Source organism: Macaca mulatta, chromosome 6 (genome assembly GCF_049350105.2).
Source record: "Macaca mulatta isolate MMU2019108-1 chromosome 6, T2T-MMU8v2.0, whole genome shotgun sequence".
In the NCBI taxonomy this organism is placed as follows: Eukaryota; Metazoa; Chordata; class Mammalia; order Primates; family Cercopithecidae; genus Macaca; species Macaca mulatta.
This window is the reverse complement of record NC_133411.1, coordinates 97,045,422-97,070,385: the sequence shown is the minus strand read 5'-3', so window position 1 is coordinate 97,070,385 and position 24,964 is coordinate 97,045,422. Positions and strand designations below refer to the sequence as shown.

Genomic DNA, 24,964 nt, shown 5'->3' with positions numbered 1-24,964 from the left:
CTTCTATAAAATTTTATACTATTAAAGAATAAATGCTATCCAAAGTAATTTTATGATATGTAAATATTAATAATACTTGAATTTCATATAATAAAATTATCTTCAGCCAATATGTTAGTGATTAACTTTTCCACTGATACTGTACCTTCCTGCTTCATCATGAAAAGGAAATATCAGGAAGATATATTTCACATAGTATTTTTCATATAGTAAATTCTCAACAATGGTTGAAGAATAAGTGAATGAATGAACGAATGAATGAATGAAAAACCACAGTAATACTTAAGATTGACTGGCTCACACCCAAGCCAAAAGGGAGTATAAAATAAGTTAAGAGTTTACACAGAACAGGCCAGGTGCATTGGCTCATGCCTGCAATCCCAGCACTTTGGGAGGCCAAGGCAGGTGGATCACCTGAGGTCAGGAGTTCAAGACCAGCCTAGCCACCACAGTGAAACTCCGTCTCTACTAAAAATACAAAAATTAGCCAGGCATGGTGGTGTGCTCCTGTAATCCCAACTACTTGGAATGCTGAGGCAGGAGAATCCCTTAAACCCGGGAAGCATAGGTTGCAGTGAGCCGAGATTGTGCCACTGCCCTCCAGCCTGGGTGACAAGTGTGAAACTCCATCTCAAAAAAAAAAAAAAAAAGAAAGAAAAAAGAGTTTATACAGAACAAATGTATTATAAATTATGACAGATATATATATATATGTGTGTGTGTGTGTATTATTTAACCTTTTAACCAAAATGTTGAACAATGCAATGTAATTGTACAAAAAAGTCTTATAGTAGTAAACTGGCATATGTACACAATCTATTTCTAGAATATTCCTGCTTTTGTCAATTGTAAGGATCACTTTCACACTAGCATAGTTTGAACATTCTTGCAGGAATAATTTATTTGACATCCTCTCCAAAATGTCACAACGGCCATCTGTTCTAGTCACTATAGATAAGGTACGATTTACAGTGTCATTCTATACTAGCCATTCCTCTCACCTCTTCAATCTCCGGAACGTCGTCAGCCAGGACCTCTAACAACAAGGTTTGAATGGTTTCCCCAGGGGCAAAGGTCACATTACCTGAGACAACTCGCAGGTCGCCAGTAGCAAGCTGTCCATTAATGGTGGCAACCCACTGAACAGTAACATTGCCGAGTGTCCCAGAATTTCGAATTATTGGCAGGTTTACCTTCACTGAGTTAAACTCAGGTTCCTCTACAATAAGGTTAGTAATCTGAAAACCTGAAGGGTAGACAGAGCAGAGTTCACTTCAAATACAAAGTGAAACAGAGATAACAGTTAACCAAGCACCATTCTATAGTGGATTCTCTTTACCCCTAAGCAATCTAAGTAGCTATAACCCACGAAAACCAGAGTAACATGCTGGGATACAAATTGGTCTGCCCTGCCAAAATTTTCAAATTAGTTTTCACTGTGATAGAAGTAGAAACCACAAAGCCCATAGGGCTCAAGTCTATACCAGACATGAGTGACAGGTCCAGTGAGTACAGAAGCTGATTGCACAGTGCAAGCCTGCTCCAGAGGGGCAATTACTATTTAGTTCCCATGACTGACGTTATGCAGGAAAGGGAACTTGATATTGCCAGATTTCCTATTTATCAAGAAAGCCCAGAAATCCAAATTTTTGTGTAAATTTCTATAAATTAAATTATTTCTCTAAAGAATTGCCTAAGACTCACAAAACACATATAGGAGCCAGGTCACATCCTAAAGCCAATAGTCTGTGACTTTTCCATATATGCTAAGAGACTGATTTAATTTCTTTTTAAAACAATCACTAACCACTGCCAATGACTGTGCACAGATGTCCTATATGTCAGTAACAGCAGGTTAAGAAAGAAAACATGATCAGATCAATTCTGTGTCTCTAAAAGTAAAGAAAAGATCATTATCTATGATCTATACATACAGACAAGTCAAAGAGAGACACAAATTAGTCTTCATACCAAATAATCCATAGGGGTCATCAGAGGCCTCAATAATAATGACTGCCTCTGTCAAAGCCCCTAGTCTGGCTCCTCCCGTTGTTTCATTCAGCAGTTGCACAAGAAAAGATTCTTCCAGTTCAGGATAGATATCATTAATGATATATATTGGCACAGCTTTACTGGTTTCCCCTTCTAGCAAGACCACATCTGATGAAGCTATACTATAATCTTCACCTGAAAAGACCAAAAGTAAAATGCTAAGACTTCTAAAATATGATGACAAACATTCCATATACTACGGAAAAACTATTTGGTATCAAACTTTACGGATCTACTTGGAAATACTTTTTTGAGGATATTGACTACATTTATTCTAAGCAAGAAGACTTTTATGCCTCTCAGTAGAAAAATGGGTTTGATAATATCACAAAATAATGAAAAAGACTTCCTAGGGCTGTTCAAGTTCATTCCTTCACTTTGAGAAAAATGCATACATATTTGGTCTATTTACACATATAAATAGAGAGAGAATCATTCATTACAAGATAGGCCCTCTTAACTACAAGAAAAAAAGGTGTACTTTTAGAAGAAAGAACAGAACTAGAATTGTAATGTCACTGGAGAGATAAATTACACCATTGCACAGATAGGGGAACGCTAGCATCATCAATGATGCAGCTGGACATGAAAAGACCTTCTTGCATAGATTGAAAGCTGCTACTGAGTACTGCTCAGGATGGCAGGAGGAAAAAAAAAAAGTGGGTGGGGAAAGGAGGGGTGCTCTGTGTGAAGACTGAGAGCTAATTTCTTAGAACACTGACCAAACCCCACCATCTGTCAGTGTGTGAGGCCCTCTACAGGCAGCCAGGTACTCCTAGGAGCTACCCCAGCCTACACCAGTTAGGTATTAGATGGGCCTGGTTTATTGTCTTTTCAAGCAAGTATTATGTCCAGATGATTTATTTTTTAAAATCAAGCACAGTATCCCACCCACTCACATTCCTGTTCCTCTGAGAGCACACTAGAAAGATTCTAATTGAATAGTTCTCAGTCAAATCTCCCTCTGGATGCTGGGACAGAACTATCAAAGTAGGCAGTCTTCTAATACACACATCTGGCAATGAAGTCATTTTTTATACATGAAATAGTTAATACTAACTATTGCCTTTTCCTCGCTCTTCACAAATAAATAAGCAAGCAAGATAAAGGGATCCAGAGACAAGGCTGTTGCCAAGCACTGAAAGCATGAAGCTGCCCATTTTCCCTGCATTCCTCAGTAGTCATTTACAAGTGAATCCCTTTCAAAAACGAGGAGTACACTCAGAGAAAACCAGTGTTTTCCTCAGTTTACTTTTCACTGATTTGTGCATATCGACCTTTTAAATTCATAGATAATTTAGCCAAAACTTTTTGCTACATCTACAAGTTTAATGTCATAAATATATAAAAACTCTACCAGCACTTTGGGAGGCCGAGGTGGGCAGAGCATGAGGTCACAGATCGAGACCATCCTGGCCAACATGGTAAAACCCCATCTCTACTAAAAATACAAAAATTAGCTGGGCATGGTGGCACACGCCTGTAGTCCCAGCTACCTGGGAGGCTGAGGCAGGAGAATCACTTGAACCCGGGAGGTGGACGTTGTAGTGAGCTGAGGTCACACCACTGCACTCCAGCCTAGGCGACAGAGCAAGACTCAATCTCAAAACAAAACAAAACAAAATGTAAAATCAAGCGAGACTCCATCTCAAAAACAAACAAAAACCAAAAATCAAACAAAAAAAAAAGACTCTAGATTTGTCCCTTGAAAAAGACACAAGAGTATTTCTAGTTTTCTAGTTGATTATCCTAATTGCAACTTCGAGAGGTTTTGTTAATCAAGGATACATGTCCCTCTGTGCATATGTCCCTCTGTAGGTACTGCTTTTTAGATGTCTTTTCTTACCAGCGATTGCAGTTATTGGCACAGCTTTAAATTTCACAGAGACATCTGCAAATGCTCCTCCTGTTCTAGTCACATTGATAATGGGTCCAACATGATTTTCTGCCACTCGGACAATTGGCGCTGAGAGCTGAAGAGTTCCAAATGCATCATCATTGGCAATGATAATTAGTTGTGCAACAGTTTCTACCTTAGGCCCAAGACGTGGAGAATTTGGAACTGAAAGACAGAAGATTCAAATAGAACACAGAAAGCTATCAAAATTCTAAGAACTGGCCAAAAGTCATCAAGAAATCTCAGCAAGATTCCATCAGCCAAACAGGACTCTCATTTGGGGTTTTCCCTCTACTATTTATTTAACTAATGTATTTATTTATAGAGATGGAGTCTCACTCTATCACCCAGGCTGGAGTGCTGGAGCGCAGTGATGCCATCTCGGCTCACCACAACCTCCACCTCCTGAGTTCAAGCAATTCTCCTGCCTCAGCCTCCCGAGTAGTTGAGACCACAGGCACACGCTGCCATGCCCAGCTAATTTCTTTTGTATTTTAGTAGAGCCGGGGTTTCACCATGTTGCCCAGGCTGAACTCCTGAGCTCAGGCAATCCACCTGCCTTGGCCTCCCAAAGTGCTAGGATGACAGGCGTGAGCCACCGCGCCCGGCCCTACTATTTATATTTAAGAATATGTATTGTTTAATATGCACCAGCATTAATCTAGACATTCAGGATTCAAAAATAAACTAAATGGAATGTCCCTACTCTATTGTAGCTTACATTCTAGAGAAATTTTTATTACAGAATTGATAACAAAAGAACAGTTACCTACAGAAATATTTTAATATGTGTTGAAAAGTTATCAAAAAGGAAAAAATCATTAGAGTATAATTAATCATCACTTTACATAATATTACAACAGATAACGATGAAATCTACAGAATGATGCTCTTCTAATTAGTTCACTATGCAATTAAAACAAAACAGCATTTCAGTTACAAGACTGAGAAGGAAACTAATTTAGTTCCTTGACCTCAAAAACCAGCCACAAATCATCCTACTCTAAATTACTGCCTCTTTAACCGCTTGGCTTTCTTCCCTGACAAACCTGTTCTGCACTGCCTATTCTTAATTAATATTGTCACTGAACTACTTTGTTCCTATGGTCTGAAGTCCTCCTACCTCAAAATTCATATGTTTGAATCCTAATCCCTGTGGTGATAGTATTAAGAGGTGGAGCCCTTGAAGGTGATTAGGTTAAGGAGGTAAGACCCTTGTAAACGGGGTTAGTGCCCATGTAAAAGAGGCCTGAGAGAGACAGAGACCCCTCAACCCTCCACAAGACCCAGGAAGCAGACTCTCACCAGACACTGAATCTGCTGGCACCTTAATCGTGGCACTTCCCAGTCTCCAGAACTATAAGGAAAAATTTCTGTTGTTTCTAAGCCAACCAGTTTATGGCAGTTTGTTACAGCAACCCCAGTGGACGAATCCACTCATCCAGAAATCAGAGTCAGCCTCAAGACTACATCAACCCTGTCATAATAGAGTGTGCTAGATAATTTTAAAGTTCCCGTCCTACTTTCTACTGACTTTTAAAACATAATCTCGAAGACAAAATGTGTCTGGCTTCCAGTTGCCTTACAGGTAAACTGTTGAAAGAGGACACTTTCAAAGTTAGAGTTTACTATTTTTTTTTATAGAATTCTCTATTAAATAAAATTTAAAATTGATTGTTTCAGGATTCTGATGGCTAATAATAACAACACACTAAGGGATACTTACTTGAACGACTCTGTACTTTCGCCATTAAAGTAGAGTTGAGTAGTTCGATAAAGACAGATTCAGACCTTTCTGGCTCATCATCATCCAAAATTGAAATAGCTATTGTTGCCTCACTCTGATTAGCTCGAAAAAGAGCAAATCCAGAAGCTGGTATATAGTCTCTTCCTTGAGTTGCTCTCGCTAAATTAGGCGGAAAATAAGGTGGTTTTTCCATATCATCTAGTGTTGCATATGAGACAAGGACTTTTCCCATGAGGCCTTTCAACCTTATTATTGATAGTGTGATGTTCTGGGTTGCTTCCTCGACTTTAACAGGTCTGTTTTTCTCAGAAAAAATGAATACCCCATATGGATCATCACTAGCCAAAACTGTTAATGTGGCATTAACATGAGCTCCCAAAGAACCACTGGAAACACTGAGGATTGACACAGAGAATGCCTTATCCAGTTCTGGGTCTTCGTCAGGCAATATCTCCACAGTGATATTGGCGCTGGTCTGCCCAATCTCAAATGTGATGTTGCCAGAGGTGAAGGCAAGATCACCATCAGGATCAGAGTCTATGTTCCAATGCAAAGTCACTGGAGACAGAGTTCCATGATGTCTTATAACCTACAAAATATTTAATATTAAAATCTATTAAAAGAGAGATTAAAGCCAGTTACTTAGAGGCTTACAAATACACTAATGATAGCAGCACAATTTTATTTTATATAAGTTCTTCTCCAGACTACAAGACTGCTGCAGGCAGGGGTCATATACTATCAATCTTTGAAGGCCCACAGAGAGTCTTATAAATGGAGGATATTTAAAAAGTGACTGTGCCGAGTGCAGTGGCATATGCCTATAGTCCCAGTTATTCAGGAGACAGAGACAGGAGGGTTACTGAAGCTCAGGACTTCAAGGTTACAGTCAGCTATGATGGTGCCACCACACTTCAGTCTGGAAAACACAGCAAGACTCTATCTCTTAAAAAATAAATAAATAAAAAACAGTTGAAATAAAAATTTCAAAGTGATTGTTGCGTGAAAGTATACATTGACGAAAAAATGTAGCTTCTATTCAAATTATAACTATCTTTTGTGTATCTTTTATTTTATTCCCAACAAATCAAATGTGATTAACAATGAATTACATTTAGGCACACTCATAAAAGTTTTCACAATTGCTGCAAAAATGGTATATATTTCATTGCAAGTTATATATAAATGGTGTTTTCTGAAAAGTGAGCTGTAAAACTCATTTTAAAACAAATCACATTTACTTTTATCTTCAATATATTATGCAAACAAACTCACCAAAAAACATATTTGACCAAAAGTATAAGAAAATACATTTAAGAAGGAAGATATGCTTCTGTCAATAATATGTTAACAATGAAAAGCCTAAAAATTTATATGTTAACAATGAAAAGCTTAAAAATGTATCCAAGTAAATCCCAACTAAGAGTAATTTTTATTTGTTCTCGAAATATGATGGTTACATCAAAATGAAATTAGAGACAGTAATTTTACAAAAGTTGATCCTTTCCCTTAAGGCTTTTTTAAAATCTTTCCTGAGTCATTAGTTATCCTTTCTAAGGTTGTTCAATTTATCGCACAATAGTTTATTGAAAATCTGCCATAGTAGTACAGAAGAGTATGTTTGAGTGATATTTCTTCATTATTCATATGGAAGCTGAGCAAGTAGCTAGTTGCTGTGAGTCACTGAACAACGAATCCTTCTTAATTTCTACTGGAACAAAGCAGAGTAGCCATTCAAACACAGACATATATCATATAGAGTTATTATTATTGCCAGTTCACCCATGTTTTAGATTGTCTTTCCTTATGGGAGAGAGACAGGATAGGACTGCACTTCATCCACTGACATTAGGCACAGCCAGGAGACCTGCTTTGACCAAGGAAGTTAAGTAGAAATGACGTAAATCACTTCCAGAAAGAAGCTATAAGAGCTGGTATGCCGTTCTTCACATCCACATTTCCCTCCACCAAGAAGATAAAAGCACCTGCTGAGATATAGCCGTGGTACCTAAAGTGTCTAATAATCAGAGCCCCTTGCTAACTTAAGTTGGACATATACATACTGTGAATGAAAAACAAATCTTTTCCAGCACTTTGAGAGGCCAAGGCGAGTGGATCACCTGAGGTTGGGAGTTTTAGACCAGCATGACCAACATGGAGAAACCCTGTCTCTACTAAAAATACAAAATCAGCCGGGCGTGGTGGCGCATGCCTGTAATCCCTGCTACTTGGGAGGCTAAGGCAGGAGAATCGCTTGAACCCAGGAGGTGCAGGTTGTGGTGAGCTGAGATCGCGCCATTGCACTCCACTGGGCAACAAGAGTGAAACTCCGTCTCCAAAACAGAAAAAAAAAAAAAAAGAAAGAAAAACAAAAACAAATCTTTCTTGTATCAGCCATTGATATTTTACAGATGTTTGTTACCACAGCCCATCTGAACAAACACAAAAATCTATGTAAGATAAATACTTGTAGTACAGCTCCATTATATTCCTTAAAGGGTCAAGGATCCTCAGAATTAAACAATGACTCCATGTGCAACACTAAAGACAAAAATAAATGCCAAATCACTGTTCGATCACCAATTTGTATTGCCTGTGCCAACAGGCTCATTCCCCTCGGCCTACATAAAAAAAGGAAAACATAAAACACACTTTCATAACATAGTACAGTTTTTAAAACAACAGAAAATATCTAGGAATGAAGGAAGAAAAGGTACTCACGTTTAATATAACAGTGCTATATCCATCTTCTGGTTCAGTTCCACTGACAAAGAGTGACTCAGGGCTAAATTCAAATACGCCATGAGCATGGTCAGAGGCTGCAATTGTCACTAGAATTTGGGAAGCCACTCCTAGACTGGCTGCATGAACAAGTTCCAACAAATAGAAAAAAAAAATGTTAATGAGTAATTTACAAACCAAAGGAAAAGCCAAGGAACAACTTTTTGAAAAGAGTCCGTACATTCATTGAGTACATTCTAATTTGTTTTAGAAAGAAAGGCAGACACAAATGGGTGCCACACATATTCATGCTTTTATGACCTTTCTCTACTTTGGCACCAACGTGATGTACAAGTGCTGCATAAGCACTTGGAGATGAATAAGGAAAACTTGTTTTTCTTTTTCTTCTCTATGAAAGAGAACATTCTTCCACACTGAGTATATGAGGAAGGTCTCCCACGACCTTTGCTGACCTCAAAAGAACTTGAGCCAAAATGACTCTTACCTTCATGAAATAATAAGTAGTTTCCCTATGATTTTAGTCATTCTGGCTGAACAGATTCTTGGTTTCCAATGTGCATGAATTCTAGGCCTATTTTTTCATCATGGGATGATGCTATAAATCTCTCTCTCCTGATCCTAAATAGTCCCATTATGCAGCTAAAAAGATGCCAAGATCTAAAGCAGCATTTAATTTTTTCCTAAAAAGACTGTTCAAATTTTATGTTGCATTAATGTCTGCAGACTAGAAAATGAACAATTCTAAAAGTAATAGAGTAATTAACTATAGAGGTTGCATTAGGCATTGATGGAAGATAGGAATGAAGGGGGTGAAATCATTGAGTTCTGACACTAAAATATGAAATCTGACATTGTGAAAAAAGAACGATTTGAGGATTAGAAAATGCTCTTCTTCAAGAAACAAATATTCTAAGTATGCTTTTCACGTATGAAAAAATATTTGAGGTAAAAAGCTGAATCATGTTTGTATATAAATCTACTTCAAAAGGCATCCTCTTTTCAATATCACCCTCATTAATTGCCAACTATACTTCCATTTATTTTCTTCCTAATTTCTTTTTCCCATTTGTTTTTTTCTTTCTTTTTTTTTTTCTTTGAGAACAGAGTCTTGCTCTGCCACCCAGCCTGGAGTGCAGTGATGCAATATTGGTTCACTCAACCTCCGCCTCCTGGGTTCCAGAGATTCTCTTGCCTCAGCCTCCCGAATAACTGGTATTACAGGTACATGCCACCACACCTGGCTAATTTTTGTATTTTTAGTAGAAACAGGGTTTCATTATGTTGGTCAGGCTGGTCTTGAACTCCTGAGCTCAGGAGATCAGCCCGCCTTGGCCTCCCAAAGTGCTGGGATTACGCCCCATTTGTTTTGATTAAATTTTACATATAACGATTCATAGTTCTTTTTGTACAGAGAATAAGTGTGATGTATTTAAAATGAAAATACAAATTTTCTATTGACCTCTTTTTAGGTATTTGACGCTACGTAAAATGTTTCCAAACAATCATTTTTACCAATGACATTCAAGTGAAATTTCTATCACAATTAGAATCAGGAAACTGAATTAAGTTCATACAGGAAGGAGAGTCTGGGTTTTGGAAGCAGACAAGGATGTGATTCTGACTTGATCCCTTTCTAGCTGGGTGACTACAACATGAAGTAAATTATACTTCATAAGTTGCTGTGACAGTTAATGAGACAAAATATGTAAACGACCTACACATAGTAGGTGTCAATAAGTGGTCAGTATTGTCTCTAAAACGAGAAGTTAAAATAAAAACGTATAATAGTAAAGGACCTTAGAAAAGCTGCTTACCATGTTTGTGAATAGTTGGAAGGAGGAATTCCATGTCCCCATCACCACTACCACTTCCATCAACCCTAAAGAGTTCAGCTACTTCACAAGGAGACACAGAGACACAACCCACACAACACACATTGACACAATGAGAAAATTGAGAGGTCTTAAAACATATCAAGCAAAGAGGAAAATGCAGTAGTATTAACCCAATAACATGCTTTCTTCCACAGGAAACGGATCATTTTAAATAGCAAAAGTATAGCACCAGTCAAGCTATCAAATTATCAAAATTTCATTCACAGTTTCATGAAACACTCCATGTAGACTGTAATTGTTACTTCCCATTTCTGCCAATCTAGTATTATTTTTAAATTTTCACTTTTTTTGCAGCAATGTAAATTATTTTCTAATATCTTAGATATTTAAAATATATTTATCTGATTATGTAATCATACGCTTAGGCCTAATATGCCTATGATAACCACCTCACCATTTAAAACAACCAGTTCAATATTGGGAAATGCATCTAACCTTTCCTTCTATCCACACATTCAAATCCCCACCACAATTATTTACCATTCTCAAACTTGATCACCCTCTGGCCACCAGCATTGTGGAAAGAGTCCTAGACAAGCCATCTAAAAATTCTGCTTTCCTGGTTGTGAAAGATGCCAGCTGTAAAAATTTCAGCAAGTCACAAAACTTCTTGGTATCTCAGTCTCCTCACCTATGAAAGGTGCTGTCTTTTATAGACATGTTGTTGCTATGGTTTGAATGTGTTCCCCAAAGTTCACATGTTGGAAATTTAATCATAAATGCAACCATGTTGAGAACTGGGAACTTTAAGGGGTGATCAGGTCATGACACCTCTGCCCTCATGAATAAATTAATGTTGCTATCCCAGGAGTGGGCTCATTATTGCAAGGATGGATTTCTTGTAAAAGCAAGTTCAGCCCTCTCTTGCCCTCTCATATGCATTCTCTGACCATGTGGAGCCTTCCACTACATTATGATGTATCAAGAATGCCCTACAAGATGCAGTCCCCTAATATTGGACTTTCCAGCCTCGAGAACCACGAGCCATGTAAACTTCTATTGCTTATACATTGCCCAGTCTGTGGTACTATGTTACAGCAGCACGAAATGGACTAAAGAGTTGTAAAGATCAAATAAAATAATGGAAAATAAATAATATTATAAAAATATAAAATATAAAGTACTTCGGCAATAATAAAGAGGAAATGGTTATACCTTCCCCTCTAATACATCTTGTACCCCAACCATTATTTTACCAAATGTTTGCAAACAAAGAAGATAGGAAGGGCAGTGATGATAACAATAGAAGAAAAGGAGAGTAAAAATAGCAAAGCCACATCCATACATATATGCTTCTACCAATATCCTTGATTGACATGCTAGTTTAAGATCTGCCCTCTCTTATCCTTTTGCCCTGTGTTTTTGCCTGTCAATAAGACTGGGATATACCAGACATGAGAATGTATGGCACGAGGAACCTGAAGTCATCACACAGATCCAAAAGGCAAAATGGATTTCCAGCAAATATCTGGTACATGGCTTTGCTCCCACATTATCCAGAAGTCATAAAAAAAGAAGTTCAACACCATATATACTTTGGCTAGCGTAAGACGTCTAATTCAGGTTGTGGCTACCTTATGTTGAATCATCAGTTTCATCAGTTTTATAGTTAAAAAGCATGAAATAAGTCCTTGACTCTCCAAAGAATTTAGCTCTATAAGCTATTTGACATGTTAGACAGTCCCTACATATGAGTCCAGGAGCAGAGGTCATTGTATAAATTCCTTTTCCTCCAATCCCAACTCACTGAGGGATAAATCAGATCTCTGCCACTATTGCTTCCTACGAAACTGCAAGGTTGGTTTTCTAGTGAGTGTTCAAGTCCAATTAATATATAACAATGCATATTCTAGAGATATGGGGAGAAGTTTCTCAATAATACAACAAGTATCACTATAAGTGGTCATATAATCACAAGTATTTGTATCATCTCAATAACATCTCATGTACAATTACTAATCAGTATTAGCTAATGGTGACTAACATTTTCTCTTTCTGTTACATAAGGATTTTTAGCTATAAGGGATACAAAGGGCAACTTTTCAAATATTTTATAGTAACCTTTTTAGTAATGCAAATAGTGATTTGGAGATGCAAGGACTTGTCTCTGGAAGACAAGAAAAGCTGGTATTTTTATATGCCACCTACTAGACAGCACATTTCTACTGTTTTATGCATTCAACCAAGCTCAACACTGCTTAACCATTTCCCTGCTCCCAAATACTGGCTTGGTCTCCTTGCTCTCACCTGAGATTTGGCAACATAGGAAAGAAAAATTTTTGCGTATTTACCCCAAATACCGACTTTATATATAAAGACAATTTTAATATCTCAGTCATACCAATTTTTCCTTTAGATGGCTTATATACTATAGCTTTCTTCATCAAAATAATAAATAATAATAATGAGATAATGATACCAAGTTTTGTAATGAAAGGGACTGTTCTGATGAACACCATATCATCTCTCAATTTCTTGTACTTATAAAGGTAATACAATGCATATCGTACGTATTCCATAACACTCCCAGTAGCACCTGATAAACACATTAACACTTTTGCAAAGAAGTATTGCATCTAATTGGGATACATATTATAAATAGCCTCACTTAGTACAGATGAGTTTTGTCATGAAATAAGTTTGATTCCAATAACCCTTGATAATCAGAGCTTTCTGAAAAGCAGAACTGAAGTTAAGGCATTGTTGACTTCTTTTATTAATAATCAACTGATAATAGATCATCCAAAAGGACTAGATTCTACAGTTATATCTGTAGATTGACCTAGCAGAGCTATAGCAAAAAACGGAAAAGAGAGAGGTGATCTTACGGGAACCTACCATGAATGAAACCTGTAATTTGGTGACTTAGTACACTTACACGTTTCATTCTAAAAGTATATCTCTTCTAGTAAAATATCAGTGGGTAATAATAAGCGGGAAAAAAAACAGCACAAACATGCTGTCCATATAATAAACAGAGATATTACTCAGAATTAACCAAACTTCATAGCGAAAGTATATCAATGTGAAACTATGAGTTGAATATTAATTTATAAGACTAATACTAAAAGTGTATGTAAACAGGAGGATTTTCTTTTTACCAAGAAAGGAATTATCAATCAAAAATGATTCATATAGATTATATTACCACATATATTATGGTATACATTATCATGTATCTTAAGCAGTTATTAACTTTCAGGCTGCCTTCTCCAAAAACTAATAATTTATTCATTTATTTAAGTAAGATTAATTCAAAGGAACATACTTCCCTAAAGGAATCTACTGTCATCAGCATGGGGAGACAAGCAAATATTTAATATTTTTGCATCACCAGCCTTACCTCCTCCTTCCAAATTTAACAACTCAACTTTAAAAGATTTTTCCAGTTCAGGAATAGAATTATCAGTGATGTTTACAGAAATGTATTTATATCTTTCTCCTGGTTGAAATTCTAATGTGCCAGCAACATTCTGAAATATAAAAGATTGATCCGTTAGATTACAATCATTCTGTATACGAACAGACTACAATCATTCTGTATACAAATTTGTAAAATCAGAATGTTTGTTATATCCCAAATTATTATAAATACTAAGAAGACAAGTAAAACACAAAATTGAAAACACTTCAGTGTGTATGAATAGTGTTCAACGTAAATTCTAAATAAATATTCTCCAATTAGATAAAGTAGATTATTTCTTTTTTTCTTTCTCTTTTTTATTTTATTTTATTTTTTAGAGACAGAGTCTCACAATGTCACCAACGCTGGAGCTCAGTGATGGGATCATAACTCACTGCAGCCTTGAACTCCTAGGCTCAAGCAATCCTCCTACCTCAGCCGCCAGAGTAGCTAGGACAACAGGTATGCACCACCACACCCAGCTAATTTTTTTTTTTCTGTTTTTGTAGAGAAAGTGACTTGCTACGTTGCCCACGCTGGTCAACAACTCTTGGCCTCAAGCAATCCTCTCACCTTGGCCTCGCAAAGCGCTAGGATTACAGGCATGAGTCACCATATTCCAGGTACAGTGTAAATCCTTTCCAGAGAAGGATTATGTCTGTTTTACAAGTGCAAATACAACTTCAAAAGGACTCAGTGAATTACCTGGTAATCCTCAGGACTGAATGCTGTCAAGGACACTGTTCTAAATTCCGCAGTCACCCTTCCCAGAAGTCCCTGTGCACGGATGACCAATAACCTGATTTCTCCATCTTCCTCCTGCACGGTGATATGTGGAACACTGCTTGCAGGCAGGGTCATTGTGTCCTCAGGCTGAGGAGGCAGCCCTGTGGAGAACTGCAGCAAGCCTAGTGGAGACAAAGGGGCCAGGGCATTCTCCCAATGAATTGTGCAAGAATTTCTTATTCAATTAAAGCGATCTTACACAATTATTTTGATCACCAGGCCAAAAATCTGAGGGCCTTTATTTAGAAAATATTTTAGCAAAGATTTAACTAACATGCTTTTGACACCGAATATATTTATAAGCTTTCAGAATAATGAAAGTTAAATTGTTAATTTTCCATGTCTCTACTCAAAGAAAGCTTTTCTTCCCACAGCAGCATCAATAGCAGGAACATTGATAGCATTTTAAAATATATATTTTCTAACTTTTACTCATATTTTATTCGAATCTCCAGAAATCATTCTAGAACGAACAGGTTAAGTGGCACCTTAAAGGAGTTGCAACACTTAAAAACAAACAAATAAAACCTAACTATGAAAACTAAAGGTGAAGAGTCTCTCAAGATTTCTACCCAAACCTTTTAACAGATGTTCTTGATTCATTCCTGTAGAAGAAATACTATTTTTCAATACAGAAAACATTCTCAGTTTACTAGGACAGACATCTGTGATAGTTCCCCAGTCGAAAAAATTGTCACTATTTAGTATAAGACAAAAAGAAATTAATATGAAGAGTGATAGCTTCACTTCTTGAAGCTTAATAAAATATAAATTACAAAGTTTTTCACTTAGGTGTTAACAAATCACCATAGGATAATTAATAAAGAAATGTGATAGCTATGAACAGAAATAATTTGTTCCATTTTAATAACTGGGCAAAAACTTTTCAAAATATATTATTGAAGTATGGAAACTGATCTTTATATTTTCTCTCATAAACAATGTCTCTCAAAATGGCAGCATACAAGTTAAAGAGTTTAGAAATCAGGAGGTCGAAGGCATTCTACTTCTATCATTTGCAAAAAGTGCCTTAAGAAGTTCTTAACAAAACTAAGTACAACCAGAGAAGAGAAGATTTTTCTTGCAAAAGGAGCAGGTTACCATATGGATGATCACTAGCTTTGATGGTGATATCGGTCGTTTCCTTTTCAGGATCTATGCTCGCACCACTGGTAGGAGTTGAGCCTAGCTTCCCATCTCCAGGAATTGCAGAAACCAACGTCACACGGAAATACTCATTAAGTTCAGGAATATCATCATCAAGGACATATATATTCAGAACCTATAAATATAAATATCCAGAGGCACTAAGCAATGAGGCATTTAGAAATTACTTACCAGAAGAAAATTCAAAAGGCAACTAAATTATATTTAAATGAAGTTAACCACTTAAGACTTATTTCTGCATAAATTTAAACATTAAAACATTGTGTGTGTGTGTGCATATGTGTGTATACAAACATATACAGAGAAAGAGAAGTCTGAATAGATTAATTCCTTTAAAATAATGGGTGCTGCTATAGTCTGAATGTCTTGTCCTCCCACCCCCCAAATTCCCATGTTAAAATCTAATCCCCTAAGTAGTGTTATTAAAAGGTGGGGTTTTCAGGAGGTGTTGAGGGCTTGAGGATAGAGCCCTCATGAACGGAATTAGTGTTGAGGGAGCTTGTTCGCCCCTTCCACCGTGAGGAGGGCATATTGAGAAGGCACCATATCTTTGAAGAAGAGTAAGCCCTCACCAGACACAGAATCTACAGGCACCCTGCTCTCAGACTTCCCAGTCTCCAAAACTGTAAGCAGTAACTTTTTGTTCTTTATAAGTTACTCAGTCTAAGGTATATTGTTATAACAGCCCCAACAGACTAAGGCAGGTGCTGAGCAGTAGCATTTTCTGACAGTAGCCTATACATGCATCAATATCACATCATATATGATATGTTGATTTACCAATATAATATCATATATTTTTTGTACCACAGACCATGGTATTACCAACATCAGGTAGAGACTTCCCAATTAAGAAACTGCAAGTTCTATGATGAGATGTGATAGGATAAGAAGCAAGGGCAATGTACCTGTGTCTAGTGTCTGCCTAAGGAGCGCCTGACGTACTCAGGAGCAGTATTTTAGAAAGTAGATTCATAATAGGCCTTAGGAGTCCAGCACAAGGAATTAATCCAAAAAAGGTTATAAAAGGAATAGGAATAACTCAGCCATGCTCTACAAAATTTAACTCAAAATTTAAAGTGAAAAAACAATTTCTCCTTTCTTTATTAATCAAACAAACATGTTTCGACATATGCAGTATGCTGGGGTTAGACCCCAGCCCTGATGTATCACAGGAGACAGGTCTATAGGAAATCACTTAAAACCCAGTGCGAAAATATCATGATAGAGTTCTGTACAAAATAAAGTGATGAAGAAACTAATTCTACCTGGTAAGGTTTTACAGCAGATGTGTTTGAAGCAAATTCTGATTGATCACTTACAGTTGTAAATAATAATGGGAAAGGACACTCCAAACAAAAGACACAATACTGACAAAGGCAAGGAGACATGAAAGAACACGGCATCTGCAATCAGATCACCAATCAAGAGGAAAACATGAGGCTGAATGAATAATCAGGAGCCAAATCATAGGGATCTTTTATGCTATCATAAAACACTTGGACTTCATTCCATAGAAAGTGGAGATAAATTGAAGAATCATAAGCAGAGGACTGACCAAATTAGCATTCTGCTTTAGAATAAGTACCATGGCAGAATAAACAGAGTGCACAAAACAAAAAAGGATGCAAGAGGATAAGTTAGGAGGTGACTGACCAGAAATGATAAAATTCTGAACTAATACAGTAACAAAAGAGATGTGGAAAAATTGTTAGATTTGAAATTTGTCTAGAGAGAGAAGATGCAGGCCTGATGAGGCACTTAACATGGAGAGTAAGAAATAGAGAGGCTATGTAAGTAAGAATGGTGACTTCCTGGTTTCTCCCAGAAAAGAGTGACAACTGTCTGAAAACAAACTCTAAATCCAAATATAGTCTCCAGAATACTAATCATTGGTCCTAAAAACACCTGGAGAGCCTTTTTTTTTTTTTTTTTTTTAATGTTCTTTTTCTAGAGATTTTGGTTCACTAGATCTGAGTTCAAACTTAAATTTGGCTTTTAATGTACATTTTAATCGTATTTTAAATTAAGGAGTAATACATCACACATGTGCTCAGAGAAGCGCAAAAATAACATGCACTACCTAAATCATAGAATTCATGAACTAAGGGAAAAAGAAATTGTTAACTTAGGTAATCAAATATATATGAGACAAGGTCTGGCTCTGTGTCCCAGGTTGGAGTGCACTGGTGTGATCACAGCTCACTGCAGCCTCAACCTCCCAGGACCAAGTTATCCTTCCACCTCAGCCCCCAAGTAGTTTACGCTACAGGTGCACACCACCATGTCCAGTCAAAATACTTTATATGATACTCGACTGGAACATTTAGAACTGTTGTAATTACTAAATTTGATTAACTCTTATCTCTTTCAAAATGTATATAAATTTAATTTATAAAACAATGGTAAAGTACTAGTAAAACCTTTATCATGGGCCTGTCCGCAGACTAGTATCAAGGAACTTTTGCTGTTACACTATTTAATTTGCTTCCTTATTCCACCAAATTATAGAAATTTGGTCACTTTTCCTTAGCTTTTATTTTTTAGATCTTAACATTTTAAACTTTTCCTCAATTTTTTTTTAATCCACCTAACTTCTAAATCCCTCAAAAGTGTCCTCAAAAATTACTTATTATTTACAAACCTTAACTTAGTTTGCTATGTATCCCTGATGACTTATGAGAGACTGATATTTTAATGTAAAAATTATATTGACATGCATATTCCAACATTATCAATATTTAAATATTCTGATACAGGAGAAAGCCTCATCCCTATCTCACTTATAAAAAGTATCATTTATTTATGGAGTATATATTCAGACATGTGACTCTTGTTCATGGAAAGTTTTTTTATGAAACTGAGGTCACCTTTACTCTTGAAATATATATTTAAAAAACCCTCATCTCTCCAAGTTTAATGCAAATAAAACGAGATTACAGTTATAAGAATTTCTCACTGGCTGATTAGAAGACTACCATTAAGAATTCTGGGCTCGCGGAGCAAGATGGCCGAATAGGAACAGCTCCAGTCTCCAACTCCCAGCGCGAGCGACACAGAAGACCGGTGATTTCTGCATTTTCAACTGAGGTACTGGGTTCATCTCACTGGGGAGTGCCGGACGATCGGTGCTGGTCAGCTGCTGCAGCCCGACCAGCGAGAGCTGAAGCACGGCGAGGCATTGCCTCACCTGGGAAGCGCAAGGGGGAAGGGAATCCCTTTTCCTAGCCAGGGGAACTGAGACACACAACACCTGGAAAATCGGGTAACTCCCACCCCAATACTGCGCTTTAAGCAAACAGGCACACCAGGAGATCATATCCCACATCTGGCCGGGAGGGTCCCACACCCACGGAGCTTCCCTCATTGCTAGCACAGCAGTCTGTGATCTACCGGCAAGGTAGCAGCAAGGCTGGGGGAGGGGCACCTGCCATTGCTGAGGCTTAAGTAGGTAAAGAAAGCCGCTGGGAAGCTCGAACTGGGTGGAGCTCACAGCAGCTCAAGGAAACCTGCCTGTCTCTGTAGACTCCACCTCTGGGGACAGGGCACAGTAAACAATAACAAACGGAGCAGAAACCTCTGCAGACGCAAACGACTCTGTCTGACAACTTTGAAGAGAGCAGTGGATCTCCCAACATGGAGGTTGAGATCTGAGAAGGGACAGACTCCCTGCTCAAGTGGGTCCCTGACCCCTGAGCAGCCTAACTGGGAGACATCCCCCACTAGGGGCAGTCTGACACCCCACACCTCACAGGGTGGAGTACACCCCTGAGAGGAAGCTTCCAAAGCAAGAATCAGACAAGTACACTCGCTGTTCAGAAATATTCTATCTTCTGCAGCCTCTGCTGCTGATACCCAGGCAAACACGGTCTGGAGTGGACCTCAAGCAATCTCCAGCAGACCTACAGCTGAGGGTCCTGACTGTTAGAAGGAAAACTATCAAACAGGAAGGACACCTACACCAAAACCCCATCAGTACATCACCATCATCAAAGACCAGAGGCAGATAAAACCACAAAGATGGGGAAAAAGCAGGGCAGAAAAGCTGAAAATTCAAAAAATAAGAGCGCATCTCCCCCGGCAAAGGAGCACAGCTCATCGCCAGCAACGGATCAAACCTGGACGGAGAATGACTTTGACGAGATGAGAGAAGAAGGCTTCAGTCCATCAAATTTCTCAGAGCTGAAGGAGGAATTACGTACCCAGCGCAAAGAAACTAAAAATCTTGAAAAAAAAGTGGAAGAATTGATGGCTAGAGTAATTAATGCAGAGAAGGTCATAAACGAAATGAAAGAGATGAAAACCATGACACGAGAAATACGTGACAAATGCACAAGCTTCAGTAACTGACTCGATCAACTGGAAGAAAGAGTATCAGCGATTGAGGATCAAATGAATGAAATGAAGCGAGAAGAGAAACCAAAAGAAAAAAGAAGAAAAAGAAATGAACAAAGCCTGCAAGAAGTATGGGATTATGTAAAAAGACCAAATCTACGTCTGATTGGGGTGCCTGAAAGTGAGGGGGAAAATGGAACCACGTTGGAAAACACTCTTCAGGATATCATTCAGGAGAACTTCCCCAACCTAGTAGGGCAGGCCAACATTCAAATCCAGGAAATACAGAGAATGCCACAAAGATACTCCTCGAGAAGAGCAACTCCAAGACACATAATTGCCAGATTCACCAAAGTTGAAAGGAAGGAAAAAATCTTAAGGGCAGCCAGAGAGAAAGGTCGGGTTACCCACAAAGGGAAGCCCATCAGACTAACAGCAGATCTCTCGGCAGAAACTCTCCAAGCCAGAAGAGAGTGGGGGCCAATGTTCAACATTCTTAAAGAAAAGAATTTTCAACCCAGAATTTCATATCCAGCCAAACTAAGTTTCATAAGTGAAGGAGAAATAAAATCCTTTACAGATAAGCAAATGCTTAGAGATTTTGTCACCACTAGGCCTGCCTTACAAGAGACCCTGAAGGAAGCACTAAACATGGAAAGGAACAACCGGTACCAGCCATTGCAAAAACATGCCAAAATGTAAAGACCATCGAGGCTAGGAAGAAACTGCATCAACTAACGAGCAAAATAACCAGTTAATATCATAATGGCAGGATCAAGTTCACACATAACAATCTTAACCTTAAATGTAAATGGACTAAATGGTCCAATTAAAAGACACAGACTGGCAAACTGGATAAAGAGTCAAGACCCATCAGTCTGCTGTATTCAGGAGACCCATCTCACACGCAGAGACATACATAGGCTCAAACTAAAGGGATGGAGGAAGATTTACCAAGCAAATGGAGAACAAAAAAAAGCGGGGGTTGCAATACTAGTCTCTGATAAAACAGACTTTAAACCATCAAAGATCAAAAGAGACAAAGAAGGCCATTACATAATGGTAAAGGGATCAATTCAACAGGAAGAGCTAACTATCCTAAATATATATGCACCCAATACAGGAGCACCCAGATTCATAAAGCAAGTCCTTAGAGACTTATAAAGAGACTTAGACTCCCATACAATAATAATGGGAGACTTCAACACTCCACTGTCAACATTAGACAGATCAACGAGACAGAAAGTTAACAAGGATATCCAGGAATTGAACTCATCTCTGCAGCAAGCAGACCTAATAGACATCTATAGAACTCTCCACCCCAAATCAACAGAATATACATTCTTCTCAGCACCACATCGTACTTACTCCAAAATTGACCACATAATTGGAAGTAAAGCACTCCTCAGCAAATGTACAAGAACAGAAATTATAACAAACTGTCTCTCAGACCACAGTGCAATCAAACTAGAACTCAGGACTAAGAAACTCAATCAAAACCGCTCAACTACATGGAAACTGAACAACCTTCTCCTGAATGACTACTGGGTACATAACGAAATGAAGGCAGAAATAAAGATGTTCTTTGAAACCAATGAGAACAAAGATACAACATACCAGAATCTCTGGGACACATTTAAAGCAGTGTGTAGAGGGAAATTTATAGCACTAAATGCCCACAAGAGAAAGCAGGAAAGATCTAAAATTGACACTCTAACATTGCAATTAAAAGAACTAGAGAAGCAAGAGCAAACACATTCGAAAGCTAGCAGAAGGCAAGAAATAACTAAGATCAGAGCAGAACTGAAGGAGATAGAGACACAAAAAACCCTCCAAAAAATCAATGAATCCAGGAGTTGGTTTTTTGAAAAGATCAACAAAATTGACAGACCACTAGCAAGACTAATAAAGAAGAAAAGAGAGAAGAATCAAATTGACGCAATTAAAAATGATAAAGGGGATATCACCACCGACCCCACAGAAATACAAACTACCATCAGAGAATACTATAAACACCTCTACGCAAATAAACTGGAAAATCTAGAAGAAATGGATAATTTCCTGGACACTTACACTCTTCCAAGACTAAACCAGGAAGAAGTTGAATCCCTGAATAGACCAATAGCAGGCTCTGAAATTGAGGCAATAATTAATAGCCTACCAACGAAAAAAAGTCCAGGACCAGATGGATTCACAGCTGAATTCTACCAGAGGTACAAGGAGGAGTTGGTACCATTCCTTCTGAAACTATTCCAATCAATAGAAAAAGGGAATCCTCCCTAACTCATTTTATGAGGCCAACATCATCCTGATAGCAAAGCCTGGCAGAGACACAACAAAAAAAGAGAATTTTAGACCAATATCCCTGATGAACATCGATGCAAAAATCCTCAATAAAGTACTGGCAAACCGGATTCAGCAACACATCAAAAAGCTTATCCACCATGATCAAGTGGGCTTCATCCCTGGGATGCAAGGCTGGTTCAATATTCGCAAATCAATAAACATAATCCAGCATATAAACAGAACCAAAGACAAGAACCACATGATTATCTCAATAGATGCAGAAAAGGCTTTTGACAAAATTCAACAGCCCTTCATGCTAAAAACGCTCAATAAATTCGGTATTGATGGAACGTACCTCAAAATAATAAGAGCTATCTATGACAAACCCACAGCCAATATCATACTGAATGGGCAAAAACTGGAAAAATTCCCTTTGAAAACTGGCACAAGACAGGGATGCCCTCTCTCACCACTCCTATTCAACATAGTGTTGGAAGTTCTGGCTAGGGCAATCAGGCAAGAGAAAGAAATCAAGGGTTTTCAGTTAGGAAAAGAAGAAGTCAAATTGTCCCTGTTTGCAGATGACATGATTGTATATTTAGAAAACCCCATTGTCTCAGCCCAAAATCTCCTTAAGCTGATAAGCAACTTCAGCAAAGTCTCAGGATACAAAACTAATGTGCAAAAATCACAAGCATTCTTATACACCAGTAACAGACAAACAGAGAGCCAAATCAGGAATGAACTTCCATTCACAATTGCTTCAAAGACAATAAAATACCTAGGAATCCAACTTACAAGGGATGTTAAGGACCTCTTCAAGGAGAACTACAAACCACTGCTCAGTGAAATCAAAGAGGACACAAACAAATGGAAGAACATACCATGCTCATGGATAGGAAGAATCAATATCGTGAAAATGGCCATACTGCCCAAGGTAATTTATAGATTCAATGCCATCCCCATCAAGCTACCAATGACTTTCTTCACAGAATTGGAAAAAACTGCTTTAAAGTTCATATGGAACCAAAAAAGAGCCCGCATCTCCAAGACAATCCTAAGTCAAAAGAACAAAGCTGGAGGCATCACGCTACCTGACTTCAAACTATACTACAAGGCTACAGTAACCAAAACAGCATGGTACTGGTACCAAAACAAAGATACAGACCAATGGAACAGAACAGAGTCCTCAGAAATAATACCACACATCTACAGCCATCTGATCTTTGACAAACCTGAGAGAAACAAGAAATGGGGAAAGGATTCCCTATTTAATAAATGGTGCTGGGAAAATTGGCTAGCCGTAAGTAGAAAGCTGAAACTGGATCCTTTCCTTACTCCTTATACGAAAATTAATTCAAGATGGATTAGAGACTTAAATGTTAGACCTAATACCATAAAAATCCTAGAGGAAAACCTAGGTAGTACCATTCAGGACATAGGCATGGGCAAAGACTTCATGTCTAAAACACCAAAAGCAACGGCAGCAAAAGCCAAAATTGACAAATGGGATCTCATTAAACTAAAGAGCTTCTGCACAGCAAAAGAAACTACCATCAGAGTGAACAGGCAACCTACAGAATGGGAGAAAATTTTTGCAATCTACTCGTCTGACAAAGGGCTAATATCCAGAACCTACAAAGAACTCAAACAAATTTACAAGAAAAAAACAAACAACCCCATCAAAAAGTGGGCAAAGGATATGAACAGACATTTCTCAAAAGAAGACATTCATACAGCCAACAGACACATGAAAAAATGCTCATCATCACTGGCCATCAGAGAAATGCAAATCAAAACCACAATGAGATACCATCTCACACCAGTTAGAATGGCGATCATTAAAAAGTCAGGAAACAACAGGTGCTGGAGAGGATGTGGAGAAATAGGAACACTTTTACACTGTTGGTGGGATTGTAAACTAGTTCAACCATTATGGAAAACAGTATGGCGATTCCTCAAGGATCTAGAACTAGATGTACCATATGACCCAGCCATCCCATTACTGGGTATATACCCAAAGGATTATAAATTATGTTGCTATAAGGACACATGCACACGTATGTTTGTTGCGGCACTATTCACAATAGCAAAGACTTGGAATCAACCCAAATGTCCATCAGTGACAGATTGGATTAAGAAAATGTGGCACATATACACCATGGAATACTATGCAGCCATAAAAAAGGATGAGTTTGTGTCCTTTGTAGGGACATGGATGCAGCTGGAAACCATCATTCTTAGCAAACTATCACAAGAACAGAAAACCAAACACCGCATGTTCTCACTCATAGGTGGGAACTGAACAATGAGATCACTTGGACTCAGGAAGGGGAACATCACACACAGGGGCCTATATTGGGGAGGGGGGAGGGGGGAGGGGGGAGGGATTGCATTGGGAGTTATACCTGATGTAAATGACGAGTTGATGGGTGCAGCACACCAACAAGGCACAAGTATACATATGTAACAAACCTGCACATTATGCACATGTACCCTACAACTTAAAGTATAATAATAATAAATAAATTTAAAAAAAAAAAAAAAAAAAAAGAATTCTGGGCTGGGCTTGGTGGCTCACACCCGTAATCCCAGCACTTTGGGAGGCCGAGGTGGGTGGATCACTTGAGGTCGGGAGTTTGAGACCAGCCTGA

The 24,964-nt window shown here is 38.1% G+C and overlaps 1 protein-coding gene across 1 annotated transcript in view; it reads right to left on the bottom strand.

Annotated features, from left to right (window-relative positions):
- Positions 1-24,964, bottom strand: part of ADGRV1 (adhesion G protein-coupled receptor V1) — a 594,013-nt gene that overhangs the window by 469,483 nt on the left and 99,566 nt on the right. Inside the window, exons 23-31 of the mRNA XM_015140403.3 lie at positions 15,624-15,804; positions 14,442-14,644; positions 13,677-13,806; positions 10,253-10,333; positions 8,418-8,557; positions 5,676-6,285; positions 3,899-4,114; positions 1,972-2,187; positions 1,002-1,246 (exon numbers count right to left, since the gene is read on the bottom strand). Of these exons, the coding sequence (XP_014995889.3) occupies positions 1,002-1,246; positions 1,972-2,187; positions 3,899-4,114; positions 5,676-6,285; positions 8,418-8,557; positions 10,253-10,333; positions 13,677-13,806; positions 14,442-14,644; positions 15,624-15,804 (2,022 nt within the window). The remainder of the gene's footprint in view (positions 1-1,001; positions 1,247-1,971; positions 2,188-3,898; positions 4,115-5,675; positions 6,286-8,417; positions 8,558-10,252; positions 10,334-13,676; positions 13,807-14,441; positions 14,645-15,623; positions 15,805-24,964) is intronic.